Source organism: Crotalus tigris, unplaced genomic scaffold (genome assembly GCF_016545835.1).
Source record: "Crotalus tigris isolate CLP2741 ecotype Arizona unplaced genomic scaffold, ASM1654583v1 scf7180000017625.6296891, whole genome shotgun sequence".
NCBI classification, from domain to species: domain Eukaryota; kingdom Metazoa; phylum Chordata; class Lepidosauria; order Squamata; family Viperidae; genus Crotalus; species Crotalus tigris.
In genome coordinates this window covers 1,693,122-1,709,208 of record NW_024096520.1, presented here as the reverse complement: position 1 = coordinate 1,709,208, position 16,087 = coordinate 1,693,122, and the positions used below count along the sequence as shown (strand labels likewise).

Here is a 16,087-nt window from a genome sequence, read left to right as displayed (position 1 = left end):
TCGACCCCAAATGGGGTCCCGACCCACAAGTTGAGAACCACTGGTCTACATACAAGATGATAGAGGGCAAATGCTAGAGAACAAAGTACCTGTCAATTTAGGCCAGCGGTTCTCAACCTATGGGTCGCGACCCCATTTGGGGTCGATCGACCTCTTTTGTGGGGTCGCCAAACGCGGCGATTCGCCATTTTGTCCCCTCCGGGGGCTGCCACCGCGCATGCGCCCCGTGCGTGGGGGCGGCGCCGCGCATGCGCGCCGCGCACGGGGCCCCGCCCCCATGCGCAGCCGCGCCGCGCATGCGCATAACGTTTGTGTGACGGGGTCGTCGTCACACAAACGTTGAGAACTGCTGATTTAGGCATTGTAGGCAATATTGTAAGTTTTAGGAAACAAAACAGATACAAATCAACTTTAGAAGATCAGTTCTTATTCTCCTCCCTTAAGAGATCCTCCCTTATTCTTATTCGTTTTTCAGTGCAACACTAGCAAAGCAATTCTGCAATATAGGCAGTCCTCGACTTATAACCATAATTGAATCTATCCATTATGATTGTACTGAGGAAAGTCAGAGCCCCAGAGTGGGAAATATTAAAAAGGCAGGAAAATATATTTTTCACCAAAAGGATTTTTAAAAGCAATTTTTAAAAAGCAGAAACCAAACCTGGCCCCAAATCTATCTCTCTGCCCCAAGCAAGAGCCAGCCCTATACAAATGCAAACGTAAAACTATCAGGAAGGCTGGAGCCAGGGAACTCAAGAAGACAAAGAAACTCTTAAGAGTCATTAGCCCAGCCCCAGGGAAGCAGGATATGACTTTTGGGATATAATAGGACTAATCCATTACCATCAAGTATACCATAGAGGCACACCTAAACTCAGGTCAGAATACATGACACAGGAAATAGCCTCAAAGTTCATGCCACAGGAACAGGAAACTTCCAAACAAAAGGCTAGAGAGGGTATAAAAAAACCCTTGCCCATGTGCTCAGCCCTTTTTCTCTCCTCTGCTCTTTCTGCTTCTTCAATAAACTGTATCCATCTTCCCAAAGCAGTCGCCATGTTGCTTATTTATTCCCGGCTTGGATGAACCAGGATGAAGACTTACTTCTAACAGCATGTTGTGGTGGTTATGAAGCAATTTCAGGATCACTTTTTGTAGCAGTTGTTAAGTGAATCACCATTGTTAAGAGATTCTTCAGTTGGTAAGTGAACACTGTGATTGCTGAGTGAACTCATTGTTCACTATGGGTGTTTTTGCTGAAAATAGCAATAGCACTTAGACTTATATACTGCTTCACAGCCCTCTTTAAGCAGTTTAGAGTCAGCCTGTTGCCCACCCCCCCTCCACAATCTGGGTCCTCATGTTACCACCTCGGAAGGATGGAAGGCTGAGTCAACCTTGAGCTGGCGAGGATTGGGAGACAGCAGAAGTAGCCTGCAGTACTGCATTCTAACCACTATGCCACTAAATCAGAAGTAAACATTGGTTACCAGCAGAAAGTCATAAATCAAAGTTGTGTGACTGTGGGGCACTACAAATGGCCATAAATGCCCAAAATGGTTGCCAAATGCCCAAAATGCAGTCATGTGACTATAGGGCGGTGCATCATAACTCCAGAACTAGGTCATAAATATTTTTTTTTGGGGGGGACATATTATAATTTTGACAAATTGTAAGTCAAAGACTACCTGTATGCAAGGAAGAGAGAGAAGGATGTGTAAGGGTGCCATGTCTACCAGACACCACCCATTTTAGCCTACAACGGGAAGATTACACTGCTATAAAAGGCAAAGAAACATAAAAGGACAGTCCCACCACACATCCAATGAAATAACCATGAGTCCACCAAATGTGACTTAGTGCCCATGTTGCAGATTTGATGTGATGCAGTGGGAAAGAAGAATGCCTCCTGCTCAGCTGAATTCACCCACAAATGGAGAAATACATTTTACCTTTTCCCATCTGAAAACAGAACCTGTCAGATATGGTAGTGTTACAGCATTTTTGAGTATGGAATTCTGCATTGGAAATCTGAGCATAAAGCAAAGACCAGTTAGTGAGATGCAAGTTCAAAATAAGGAGTAATTTTTGACTATGAGAGCTATGAAGCAGTGGGACAGGAGTGTATGAGAACAAAGACTGCATACAATTCTCCCTTCTCTATCTGCTACTAACCTAGATTAGGATATTCTGTGTTGTCAGCAGTGTGAGTTCAGATCTAAGGTGCACCTTCTCTTTGCATCTGGTGGCTATTGCTGGTTCGGGAATCAAGAAGATTGAGTTGGGCATATGAGAATTTGTCTCATCCAAACAGAATTAAAAGCTTGTCTGACAAATTAGCTCAGATTTCCAATGCTGGGGCAAAAACCAAGTATGACTGAAAGTCAAGGACAGCAGAGCCTTCAAGAAGAATTCAGCACAAGCAATGCCCTCCTTAACTTCCAGCTTCTTATCACCAATCCACCTTGGTTATTTGGACTCCCCTTCCTCTACACTTCCCCTTCTCTTGCCACAAACTGCTTGATACAATATTTTGGCAGATCCCCTGTACGCACATTGCTTCTTCATAGCACAAAGTCCCTGAATAAGATGGGAACCGAAGGTCCACATTCAGCTAGCCATTAATGTTCTATAAAGAGAAATACTGCTATGCATTTCCACATGCATGCAGGAAACAGACCATTTTAAGCAAAGTGCCTTTCTTCTGAGATTCCTTTCTGAACTTTTAAAGGGTGGTCACTCTTCTTCTTCTTCTTCTTCTTCTTTTTTTTTTTTTGAGTTGGCATTGCTAAAACCCAGTGCTGATTTGTACCATTGTGGCATTGAAAGTAGTGATTCTTAATTACATTGCTTTTTCCTTTCTATTCAGCTAAATGGGAGGCTTCCCCTTACACCAGTTTTGTGATAGACATTTACCCCAGTTCTGCTATATTCAGCACGAAAAAGGAAAAATCTTGTGCTTCTATCTTACTCCTACTTTGTCTTTGATCTGACTGCTTGACCAGCACAGAAATGCTGCTGAATCCCTGCCATTTCTTTCAATATCTTTCTGATGCCAGAGGCATAGTTTGCATTCTGCTCATGAAAGGTGAGGGTTCTGCTTGTGTTTGTGTGAGAGCATCTAGTTTATTTGGGCTCAGTTCAAAAAAGTTAAGCAGCAGAACTGGTGAGCGCTGGACGAGAGCACAGTAGCAAACCACTTCCAACCTCTTTCAAGGAAACTTGTCCATGTAAGTCTCCAGCACCTTAGCTGAAACAAGCAGAGCTTTGATCTTTTCACATGCAAAGGGCTTCCATTATATCCTTCTTCCCCTCCACTCCCAAGTCAGCTTAACTGCAGTATGAGGTTGGGTCCTTACTTGTACTTTCCAGCAGAGGTTTCCCTCCTCCCCCCAGTAATGTATTCATTTGCTACTGGCTGAAATGTTCTTGATCATCTAAGGTATACCCTGAAGAAAAATGGCTCTGGGAGGCACAACAGCTAACAGAAATTGATCCTGCTTTTTAATGCACCCATTTGAATTCCATCCATGAGTGATCACAGTAAACATTTTTTTCTTCTCAATCAGATACACGGGTAGTTAGGAACCCAGAGCTTTAATAGGGTAAAGAATAAGATCTCAGAGAATGGGTCATTCTTTCATTCAGAACATTTTTGTGCAATCGTGAATCAAAGGCAGATTGGTTTTATTTGATAGATGAGGTCATCCCGATTTAGAAAGAGGGTGAGAGAGCAATTTATTCCAACCCAGAGAAAGCATGCAGCAATTATGTCTACTTTACCAAATTAAAAGCCTATTATTTTCTTAATTTTTTTTCACCCTATTTTTCTTAAGTAGCATAACAGGCATAAATTGCAGTATGTTTTTCTAATTGCCATTATTTAAAAAGCTGTAATTAATGTCTTCATTAAAGACATGTTAACTGGTTAATTATTCAACCTCGCATCATCATACGAGCATCAGTAAAGCCACACACCTATCATGACATTTGGTAATCAGTGGAATCATTTAGAATGAACAAATCAAGAGCTCCTTTTTAAGACTGATCCTTTATTCTATAAAAGTAAGGCTCACTCCCTATTTGGATGAAAAAAAAATAGGATTTTTAAGCTGGATAAACTAATGGCAATTTTTTGCTGGCTGGGCAATAAATTGCTTAACATTATTTCCATGGGGAAAATAAGTTATTGCTTTACCCAGTTTGCTTCCAGGTTTAATTCAAGGTGTTGGTTATTACCTTTAATGGAATCATCTCAGCCCAATGGAATTGGCCCACCCCATTCACTCTGGATCCCATTGGCCAAAGAATTGTGGTTGACGTGGTCCAGGAGAAGAGACTTTTCTGCCATGGCTCTTGTCTTTTGGAATATAATGTCTCCCAAGGTGAGATATGCCCCCACCTCTTGACCTTCCAAAAGAGCCAGAAAATCTGGCTCAGCCAACTGGTTTGGGATTCTGATGGGGGAGTCCCATTTTGGAGGTGGCTTGTCAGAATCCAATTATACTTCATCTCCAGTTATCAATTATAGAAAACCCCATTTCTGCCCTCTCTGGATTCTGCCATAAAGAAAGAGAGGGGGGTGAACAAAGGGGCTTTATGGCCCTCACTTCCTTTGGTACAACCTCAAAGGGTTTGAATGTGGTTAGCACCAAAAGGCATCATAACAAAGGAGGCTATTTACCTTTCATGTAGTTTATCTGAAGTCTCCATCCAGACGGAAGAAAGGAAAAAAGGGGTGGGATTGTGATGCCTGAAACTGTCACTGAAAGAGGGGGGTGATTGGGTGGGACTACTGGGGAACCCCTTAAAACCTCGAATGGGAGAGCTTGAACCCCAAGTCCTGTCTAGAACGCCTGCAACCATTTTCTCTTAATAAAGGATCCCTGTTGGAAGAATTATTCCAAGAGTTCTGTCTTCTTAAGATGCAAAGTGGGGTGGGTCCTTACATTAGACAGGACTTGCAAAGTTAATCCACCTGGAAGGGAGACCCTTGCCGAGGGATTTTGCAAAAATTTACCATGTCAGACAATGGAGCAAGAGAGGGGGAAAACTCCCTGGAAAGAGAGCCGCTGACCAAAGTTGGAACCTTGCCAGATGTTGGGATCCGAGAGGTCAGATTCCTCAGGAGAAGAAGTGGTGGAGACACAGGACCACAAGCCTCGCTGGTCGATGGGCGTTGGAAAGAAAAGTGAGTGGGGAAAGGAATCAAGAAAGATGACCCTGAGACGGGGGACCAAGCAACCAGAATGGAAGCAGGAGATGGAGAAATCCCTGCACGCAAGTGAAGAGGGAGAAAGCTGGGCACCGTACTCAGACTGGATCCTAGAGAAAGCTATTGAACTGATGAAGAGAACTCTCAGCTCCCTAAGAGAGGAGAATCCTGAGCCCTACGGCCGCCCCAGCTCCTGGAGCCGCAAAGGGAGAGACACCGAGGGGACGTGGAACCTGCAACCCCGGGGACATCTGCTGATCCAGTAGTCCCCACCCCCTACCAGACCACAGATGGCAATCTGGACGGAAGACACCACCAACAACGGAGGCACCGATCCATTCCAAGATGTCCACCATTGGAGGTGAAATTCAAAGGGGAGCCAACACGCTTGGGGTTTTTCCTAACCCAAGTCCTCAGCTACATGGAGGAATACGGGCAGGACATTCCCAGCAACAAAGCCCGCATCCGATTCGTGCAATCTGCCTGGATGGACCGGCTGCAGATTGGGTGGTGAACTTGCATGACTCCAATGCCCCAGAACTCAGTAACTTCAACCGTTTCATGTCCTCTTTGAGAAGACGATTTGAAGACCCCCTGGCTGATCGCAAAGCCCGTGAAAGGATAAAAACGATGAGGCAAGGCAAATGCCCGGTGGCTGAATATACACAAGAATTCTGGGCCATTGCCAACAAACTGAATTGGCCAGAAGACATCCTCCTTAGCCATTTCAAAGACGGACTAAATTATGATCTATATGACGCTTGCCTGCCCCGAGGGGACCCACACCAACTTGAGGAATGGTACATCTTGGCAGAGGAAGCAGAGATCGACATATTGAAGAGACACTGCCGAGGAAAACAATGGAGCCGCCCCCCGCCTGAGCTAACACACGAACCGGTGAAATCATCGGCTACAGCCAAGAAGCAAATGGGGTGTTTCAAGTGCGGAAGAGAAGGGCATCGAGCTGTAGAATGCCGCTCCAAAGCCCCCCAGCACAACCCAGACAGATCCCCAATCAACAAATCCGGAAAGTCTTCAGCTAAGCCAAAAGAAACAGCCATGAGAATGATGGAAATTGCAGAACCCCCCACTTCTGCTCACCAAGGGGAAAGAACTCCAGCCTACACCACAGGGCCGGTGGATGCATCAGATGACAGCTCGGAGGGCGAACCCCTGGTAAGTGGACACATCACACCTATCCTCAAGACAGTGACTATATTAATCCCCCCCCATGCCCGAAGCTGTGAAGGTGAAAGCCTTAATAGACTCTAGCTGCACCCGCTGCCTCATTAGCCCAACACTAGTGGGTAAATAAATAAATAAATAAATAATCTGGGCATCCCATCGAGGAGACTGGAACAACCAATCTCATTTGGCCAGTTAGATGGATCCATAGCAGGGGGGGTGCCAGCTACCCTAGCCACTCTACCAATACACCTCTCCCTGGGCAAACATGAAGAGGACATAACATTTGTGGTGACCCCAGGCATGGAATGCCCAATGATTCTAGGGATGGAATGGTTGAAAAAATGGAACCCCTGGGTAAATTGGAGGACGACAGAAATCAAATTCCCGAAGGGGGACCCTATGGACTTAAAACCCCAAGAGAGGCTACCAGAATCAAGAATAGAAAAAGCATCCATAGGAGAGGAAAAAAGATTAACAGAAATACCAGAGGAATATAGAGACCTTGCTGAAGTCTTCAGTGAGGAGAGGGCGAATGAGCTCCCCCCCCCACCGACCCACAGACTGTACCATTGAATTCAAGCCTGGGGCAAAACTCCCGAAGCCCAGATTATACTCCATGAGCCCAAAGGAGAAGGAGGAAATGGAAAGATTTATTAAAAAAAACCTAGAGAGAGGTTTCATTGAGCCAGCCAAGCCTAAAGTGGCTGCCCCGGTCCTTTTTAGAGAGAAGAAGGATGGCTCTTTACGTTTATGCGTGGATTATAGGGCCCTGAATACAATCAGTGAAAGCAACCTATACCCTCTACCCCTCATGAAAGACATGCTGTCACACCTATCGAAAGGGAAAAATTTTTCTAAACTAGACCTAAGGGAAGCTTACTATCGCGTGAGAATTAAGGAAGGGGACGAATGGAAGACTGCATTTAACTGCCCCATGGGGTGCTATCAATTCAAAGTCTTGCCATTTGGATTACAAGGGGGCCCTGCAGTCTTTATGCAATTAATCAATGACGTTCTAAGGGAGCACCTGTTTAAGGGGGTCCTTGTTTACTTGAACGACATTCTTATCTTCACCGAAACAAAAGAGGAACATATCAACCTTGTCAGAGCGGTTTTAAAGAAGCTGCGAGCCGCCCACCTACATGCCAAACTCTCAAAATGCGAATTCCATCAGGAAAGGATAGACAACCTAGGTTATCGCATATCCCCCCAGGGCATTGAAATGGACCCAGAGAAGGTCAAAGCAGTATTAGATTGGGCACCACCCCGCACAAGAAAGCAATTCCAAAGTTTCCTGGGCTTTGCAAACTTTTACCGCCAATTCATCCCCTCATTTGCCCAGATAGCCTTGCCCCTCACTAACTTACTAAAAACGAAGGGAGCATCCTCAGTAAAACCTAGCCAGCCACTAACACAGACAATGGAGTGCCAAGCAACGTTTGAGAGACTAAAGAGACTTTTTTCTGCCGAACCAGTACTAAGGCACCCAGACATGGACAAGCCCTTCATTATACAGGCAGATGCAAGTGTTCTGGCAGTGGGGGCTGTTCTATTACAAGAAAACAATGAAGGGGTATTGCAACCCTGTGAATATACATCCAAGAAACTCACGGAAACAGAACAGCGCTGGCCCGTATGGGAGAAGGAGGCTTATGGGATACGTTGGGCATTACTCACGTGGCGACAGTTCCTGGAAGGCAACAAAATCCCCTTCCAGGTGTGGACTGATCACAAAAATTTGGAAGCCCTGAAAACGTCCAGGAAACTCAATCCCAAACAAGCCCGCTGGTCCCAGCATTTTCACCAGTTCCAATTTAAGCTCAAACATTTACCAGGGAGAAAGAACTTCCTGGCAGATGCAATATCTCGCATGCCCCAATATAACAGCGCATGAACCACAGACTCTAGACCAATAATGGCAGAGTCACAACTGGCAGCACCAGTAACCACAAGAACCCAAGCCAAATTAAAACCACAACTGGACAGCCAAACTGGAATTGAATTCAGAAAAAGTTTGGAAACAGATGAATGGTTCCAGAAAAACAAAAATGTGTGCACAATGAGAGACGGGTTGCCTTGGGTAGGGGAAAAGTTATATATACCAACAACTCAAAGAGTCACTTTCATGCAGCTTTGCCATGACACAAAATCAGCAGGGCATTTTGGATTTGTAAAAACTTTACATTTAATTAAACGGCAATTTTGGTGGCCATCCATGAAAAAGGACATCGAAAGTTATATAGCCAGTTGTCCAAAATGTGCCACGGCAAAGAGGTTGCAAGGGAAATTGCCAGGACTATTGCAAACAGTGGCAAGTCCCTCAGCCCCCTGGAGAGAAATAGCCATGGATTTTATAGTGGAATTGCCAGAAAGCAATGGGAATACTGTGGTCTGGACGGTCACGGACTTGTTTTCCAAACAGGTGCACTTTATCCCTTGCCAAAAGATTCCTACTGCAAAAGCCTTAGCAAAACTTTTCATCCAGCACATTTACAGATTGCATGGGGCACCCCAACGCATCATCTCTGACAGGGGGGTGCAATTTACGTTTGCATTTTGGAAGGAATTTTTATCCCTCTTAGGAACCACTCAGGGACTGACATCTAGCCACCACCCACAAGGAAATGGCGGGGGGCTGAAAAAATGAACTCCGTACTTAAGCAATATTTAAGATGTTTTCTTAGTTTCCAGCAGACGGAGTGGGCGGACTTACTCCCTTTTGCAGAAGTTGCCTACAATAATGCAGTCCACTCCAGCACAGGTTACACTCCTTTTCAAATAGCTACCGGTCAAAGTTTCAATCCCATGCCAGAGTTAACCCCAAACGAACCAACGATCCCTTCACTGAAAGAATGGATGGAAAAACTACAAAACACCTGGCCAATAGTTAGAAAAGCACTAGATGAAGCTAGGCAGGCATACAAAGCACAAGCCGATAAAAAAAGGGTTGAGCCTACACCATTCATTATAGGAGAAATGGTGTACTTATCTACAAAATACCTAAAGTCCCTACAGCCCTGTAAAAAACTTGGACCAAAATATATAGGACCTTTTCCAATTAAAAGAATCATAAATCCAGTAACAGTAGAATTAGAATTACCCAAAAATCTCAGGCAAATACACCCAATTTTTCATTGCAGCTTGCTGAAAAGAGAGCATCAGTCACCTCTACGGCCAAAAATCCCCCCCCACCACCTCCAATCATGGTGGAGGGCGAACAACACTTTCGAAATAAAGGAAATCCTTGACTCTAGGAGATATCATGGAGCAACTCAGTACCTAGTTGCCTGGAAACACCTCCCTCCCTCACAAAATGAGTGGGTCCATAAACGTCATGTCAGAGCCCCGAAGCTATTGAAGAAGTTTCACACAGAGTATCCTAACAAGCCTGACTAATTTTTATACCTGTTTTGTTTTCTTTCAGGTGGATCTCTCTTATTTTTAAGGGGGGCCGGATGTCAGAATCCAATTATACTTCATCTCCAGTTATCAATTATAGAAAACCCCATTTCTGCCCTCTCTGGATTCTGCCATAAAGAAAGAGAGGGGGGTGAACAAAGGGGCTTTATGGCCCTCACTTCCTTTGGTACAACTTCAAAGGGTTTGAATGTGGTTAGCACCAAAAGGCCTTATCATAACAAAGGAGGCTATTTACCTTTCATGTAGTTTATCTGAAGTCTCCATCCAGATGGAAGAAAGGAAAAAAGGGGTGGGATTGTGATGCCTGAAACTGTCACTGGAAGAGGGGGGTGATTGGGTGGGACTACTGGGGAACCCCTTAAAACCTCGAATGGGAGAGCTTGAACCCCAAGTCCTGTCTAGAACGCCTGCAACCATTTTCTCTTAATAAAGGATCCCTGTTGGAAGAATTATTAAGATGCAAAGTGGGGTGGGTCCTTACATGGCTAGTAGATTGGTAGAAGGTCCCACTTCTAACCAACTATGCATTGCTTCTTTTATTTACTTTAATATTAGTTTTAACATTTTAACTTTTAATATTCATATTTTATTTTTTTTCCCTCCAGTAATTGTTTTATTTTATTATTTATGGTACTGGAAACTTGATAGTGAGATGGATGGCATATAAATTTAATAACTAAATAAAATATTTTTTAAAAAATGCTTTGGCACTAATATCCTGGTCCAAGTCATAGTTGTGAGGAACCATGGTGGTCGAGTCCACCCATTGTAGAAATCTTCACATCATCCTGGAGAGATGTCTATCCAACCTTTTGCTGAAAAACTCCAATGGTGGAATATTCAGGATGACTCCAGAATGTCCCCACTACTTCATAGCAATCATGGTCAAAAAATTTGAGCTTGCATCTCATTTTGAGCTTGCATCTCATTAATTGGTCTTTGCTTTATGCTAAGACACTATAGAGAATAAATCTACACCCTCTTCCCTGCAACAGTATTGGAAGATAGCTATCATGCTTCTCTTTAGCCTTCTCTTCTTTCAGCTAAACACCCAATCCTTTCAACTGTCCTGAAGATTTAACATCTAAGCCTCTCATCATCTCTATTGCTCTTCTCTTCCTTTTTTCCAGTTCAACTTCCATGCTTCTTATAATAAATTTGAGAAGTTAAGTGTGGCTTTTTAATATTATTTGTTGTGATCAACCAGATATTTAGACTGGATTTGGCATTTTTATCCACCTATCAAGTCCTTCCCAAGGACCTGCGACAGGGATATTATTTTCATTTATATCCTGCCTTTTTTATAAATAATTCAAGGCAGTGAACGTACTTAATGCTCCTCCTTCCTCTTCTTTCCCCATAAAAACAATTCTGTGAGTTGAGTTGGGCTAACAGAGTGACTGGCCAAGTCACCCTACTGGCTTTCATGCTTAAGGACTAGGACTCAAGTCCCCTAGTTTTTAACCTAGTGCAGGGGTCCCCAGCCCCGGTCCACACAAACAAGCAAAGCCCAATCTGCAGGATGCAGGCAGCACGCAAACCACACCCCCTCCGGTCCCCGGTAAAACCTCTCTCCATGTAACCAGTCCCTGGTGCCAAAAAGTTGGGGACCTCTGGCCTAGTGCCTTAACCATTAGACCAAACTGGCTCTCTATTAGTTTATATGTTGTGCTAAACCATGGTTCTTTATTTCTTTTTTCCAAATGAGCAGATACAAGAAAACTCTAATGTGGGACTGCTGACAAATTCCACATAACTTTCAGCAACATGTATGCTAGCAGTTATGAACTTTACAACCAGCATTTAATTGGAACAGATATACAGGACAGGAAGCCAATGCATGTTGTCTTTTCCAAGTAATTCAAAATTTTGTTATTATCTCTATATAGGAAAACTATTAGAAGTGAAACAATAGTATGCAGAGAAGAGTATAAACATTGCAAAAACAAAGAATTAAGCAGGATTTCAGCTGCTTATACAGAAACGTGTTCAGGAAAGAGGGTTATCTTTCACAGCTGATTATTTGGACAGTTGATTATTTTTTCCACATATTAAGGACTATAATGGGATTGAGTGGGTCTCTAAAGGTTGCTTAACATCTTGAATACAGTTGTGAGCCCACATCACAAAACACTGCAGTTATGAGCAATATATGTATGTTCCAGAAAAAGAGAGAGAGAAAGAAAGAGGGAGAGAGAAGATGTGGTTCTTTACTGGCTACATAAAAGCATTAATGGGCCATGTCTTCTCTATCACCTTTTCCAGAAAGGTTATTATAAACTTATGTGAAACATTTGTAATTGGTACTTGGCTATTTAAATGCATCAAGTGGGGAGCAGTTTTAACATCATTACAATCAGCAGGTGTACAAATTATGCATTAAAAATATAAATTTTTCCACCACAGCCTGATTATTAAATGACACATTAAACATGGTTTTGGGACTCTTGACATATTGAATCCAAACTGCATTTTGGCTTAGTATGCTTGTGCCAAGCATCTTTCATATGTTTGAGAGTATACAGAGAGCATCAATCTGCATTTTGGAGTAAAATCCCCCAAACAAGAATTCCAACTGCAATCGAATAAACTTTCAAGGACTTCCCCCCCCCCTTACAAAACAAAACTCACGGAGTTTACCTGCATGTCTCAGGACGTACCTCTCGGAGAAATCCGGTTTCCTCCCTAGGAGCCGAGAGAAGGAAGAGGCCCCATCTCCCCCAAATCCCTGCCCACCCACCCATCCACCCATTTTGCTTCGACACACTGCCGATGAACCCCGAGCCATCGAGGCTCAACAGGGTCGACTCGGAAGGCATTACCGAAGGCTCGCCGACTTTCCTCTGGCTCGAACCGCGTTGCGTTTGCCCGATTTTCGGTGGGGACGTGGCTCCCGCTTGGAAACCTGAACTGCCTTTTCTTTCTCTGGCTCCGCCGGCTGGACGGGTCGGAAGCGAGTCTGGAGCGGCGGGGCGACGTTCCCGGCGGCCACGGGCCCCGAAGGGCTCTCCCCCGCCGCTGGCAAAGGGGGCTCGTCGGCGTTGCCCACCAAGAGGTAGAGGAGCAGCAGGAGCGCCAGGCAGAGCGCCAGGGCCACCACTTTGCAAGAGAGCCTCATCGTCCGGCAGGCAAGGCTGCCTCAGTCCCGGCGGAGAGACATCCCCCTCATCCTCCCGCTCCCGCGCTGGCAAATTGGATCCAGCTTTGACATTTTAAAGCCGCTCGCCGCCCGAAGCGTCGGGCGCAAAGGAGGGAGTTGGCGGCGCGCATCTGCCACACCAGCCCCGCAGCTCAGCGGCCAAGCGGGGAGGGGCCAGGAAGACCCTACCGTAAAGTTCAGAAAACCACCTCAGCTACAAAGTGGAGGGGCGCAGGGCGGCCGTCAACGTGCAGCTGTACAGAGCATGGGTTAGGCTAGGGCAGGGGTAGGCAACCTCGGCTCTTTTATGACTCATGGACTTCAACTCCCAGAATTCCTGAGTCAGCATAGCTGACTCAGGAATTCTGGGAGTTGAAGTCCATGAGTCATAAATGAGCCGAGGTTGCCTACTCTGGGCTAGGGCTAGGCAGCGTGCACGTTGCGGTCTGCAGCGTAACCTCTCGTGTTCTCATTCGATAAGCTTTATTGTCACTTTTTTTCTGTGAAAAATGAAATTCTGATGCCCGCTCCCAAAAGTATACCCGTACGCACACGCACACATACACACACACACACACACACAGAGACTACTTATTTTAATGTTAAAATTCTTGGCATCGTTTAGGAGCTGTCATTCAGCAGATTTGCCCGGATCGAGGTTGCAGGGGATGCTACTCTTAACAACTCCGAATCCCCGTGCAAGTAAAACCTGCCAAATAAGAATCATCTAGTCCTGTTTTGTCCAGCTTAGGTTCTATTACGTAAACGCCATTAGCGATATGGGAGCAACTTTAACAGCCAATCCTGCCTCCATCGCTCAGGCGTTTTGGTAAAACGGTTAATAACAGTCAGGCACAAAGCTAGTCAAAAACTAAGCTGATTTCCCCGCGTTTCTCTCTTCGTACAACCAGAACCGAAGGAAGGACGCCCTTGCTCCGATGCAGCGCACGCGCAGAACCAGAACGCCTGTAGTCGTCCCACCCTGGCATCTGTCACGTGAGTCTTTGGCTGTCTGTCTGGCTCGTTCGTTGTTTTTCCTTTTTTTTTCCAGCATCCGTATCACTTTCGTGCTAGCCCAAGCACTTCTGATTGGATGAGCTCTTCCAATGATCTTTCAATCCGCCTCCCCAATAGCCCGCCTTCTTCGCTTTACGGCTTCCTATTGAAGAAGAGCAATTGGATTGGCAGTAGGCTGTAGCCCGTAGGGAGCCTCGTCGCCGTCAGAGAATCGGACGGCTGGAGGCGGAGAAGCAAATCGCGGAAACGTGGGAAGCATCTGAAGCTTCTATGGGTGGTAAGTGTTGGCGCGGGCTTTCATTTGTGGCATTCCTGTTCCCTTACTTATTGCTCAGCGTATAGATTAAGACTGTAGGAAGTGGAAAGGAATTGCCGCAGAGGTTAAAGGCTGAGCAGCCCACGGAGAAAGGGGCAATAAATAGTGGTAATCTTTCATTTTTAGATGGGAATCATAGGATTGAACTCCAGCATATCTGGAAGTTGCCAGGCTGAGCAGTGGTCTGCTCGAAAAGCATGGAAGCAAGGATGTGTGTGTATGTGTAAATAGCTTACAAAGGTAGTACGGGTTAATTTTTCAATGACTGAGTATACAGCCAGCCTATCAGCTGGCAGCAAGGGATTTTTTTTTTCTAAATTTCACTCGGATCTGATTCTTGGAGACAGCCTGGACAAATCTCTGCATGTTTTTTTTTTGGCAAAGTTTTTTTTTTTATCCCCAGGAGTGGTTTGCCATTTGCCTTTTACTTAGGGATGAGAGAAACTGACTGGCCCAAGATCACTCAGATGGCTTTGTGCCTAAAACAAGACTTTACTCTTGATCTCCCAGTTTTTAGCCTGATGCCTTAACCGCTACACCAAATTGGCTCTCTCTCTCAAAAAAAAAAAAAAAACGCTTGCAGAAAAGTGCATGAGCATAAATTAAATTGATGATTAAATAGCCAGGCTAGTGAATAGTGCTGTTTCTACAGTTTTAATGTTGGATAAGTGGAAATGATTGATGGATGCTCAAGGGTTCATTTACTCTCCCACAAAGTATCCCCTCCTTCTTGCTTCACCCCCCAGATCTCTGCTGTGATTTGTTAGTCCAGATAGCTAGAAAGGTGCAGGGTGGAAGCAGGCAATCAATGATGAGTGAGCCCCAGCTTTGCCTGGTGCGGCCAGGAAACAGTGAGGATGGCAACTACCAGAAATAGTCTGTTGGCAAAAGGGCAGCACTTCTTTTCAAGTATTAAAAACAGTTGTAAAATTGAAAAGTGAAATGCCTCATTACAGATAAATCTTTGACTTACAACCATTTGTTTAGTGATCAAGCAAAGTTACAACAGCACTGAAAAAGTGGCCAACAGTTTTTACGTGACTGCTGCTGCGACGTCCCCATGGTCACTTGATCAAAATTTGGAGGCTTCTCAATTGGCTCATATTTATGACAGTTTCAGTGTCCCAGGATCGTGTGATCACTTTTTGTGACCTTTTTACAAGCAAAGTCAATGGGAAAGCCAGATTCATTTAACAGCCATCATGTTACAAACTTAACAACTGCAGTGATTCACTTAACAACTGTGGCAAAAAGGTTGTAAAATGGGGCAAAACTCAACAGAAATGTTGGGCTCAATTGTGGTCATAAGCCTAGGACTACCTATAATGCACTAACCAGGATAAGAATCAGGAATGCAGTTGCCTTTATCTGGATCTCTTTATGGGGTTAAATCAACTTTCTGTGCAGCACAAGAACAGCAATGGTCTGAAATGAGCATTATATTTGTTTTTTAACAAGGGTCTAGCCTCTTTTGAAAAAATGCTAAACTTGCGTTTAACAAAGCAAGGTTAGTATATTTTTTCCAAAAATGTACAAACTTATGTTTATAAGGAACCCCCTTTGTAGGAGGCACATGATCTGCCGAAGCTAAAATGGGCCTGAGATGTAGAGACCAAACTCAGGAGAAAGTGGGTAATGCAGCAAGATAATGATCCAAAACTACAAGCCACATTAACCAAAATAATGGTTAAAGTAGAACCAAGTTAGTGTTTTCAAATGACATAGTTAATGTCCTGACTATAATTCTATAAAAACGTTACAAAATAACCCAAAGTTGATGGAAGGATTTTCA

The 16,087-nt window shown here is 44.5% G+C and overlaps 2 protein-coding genes across 3 annotated transcripts in view; one reads left to right on the top strand and one right to left on the bottom strand.

Annotated features, from left to right (window-relative positions):
• GXYLT2 (glucoside xylosyltransferase 2) overlaps positions 1 to 13,257 on the bottom strand; it is a 41,001-nt gene extending 27,744 nt beyond the window's left edge. Inside the window, exon 1 of the mRNA XM_039333536.1 lies at positions 12,646 to 13,257. Within this exon, the coding sequence (XP_039189470.1) occupies positions 12,646 to 12,941 (296 nt within the window). The 5' untranslated portion in view covers positions 12,942 to 13,257. The remainder of the gene's footprint in view (positions 1 to 12,645) is intronic.
• A 767-nt stretch (positions 13,258 to 14,024) lies between these two features.
• Positions 14,025 to 16,087, top strand: part of SHQ1 (SHQ1, H/ACA ribonucleoprotein assembly factor) — a 74,743-nt gene continuing 72,680 nt past the window's right edge. The window contains exon 1 of one of the 2 annotated variants that reach the window (XM_039333514.1): positions 14,025 to 14,256. The gene's annotated coding sequence lies outside the window, so the exon portion shown is untranslated. The remainder of the gene's footprint in view (positions 14,257 to 16,087) is intronic. The other variant, XM_039333522.1, reaches the window with a different exon arrangement.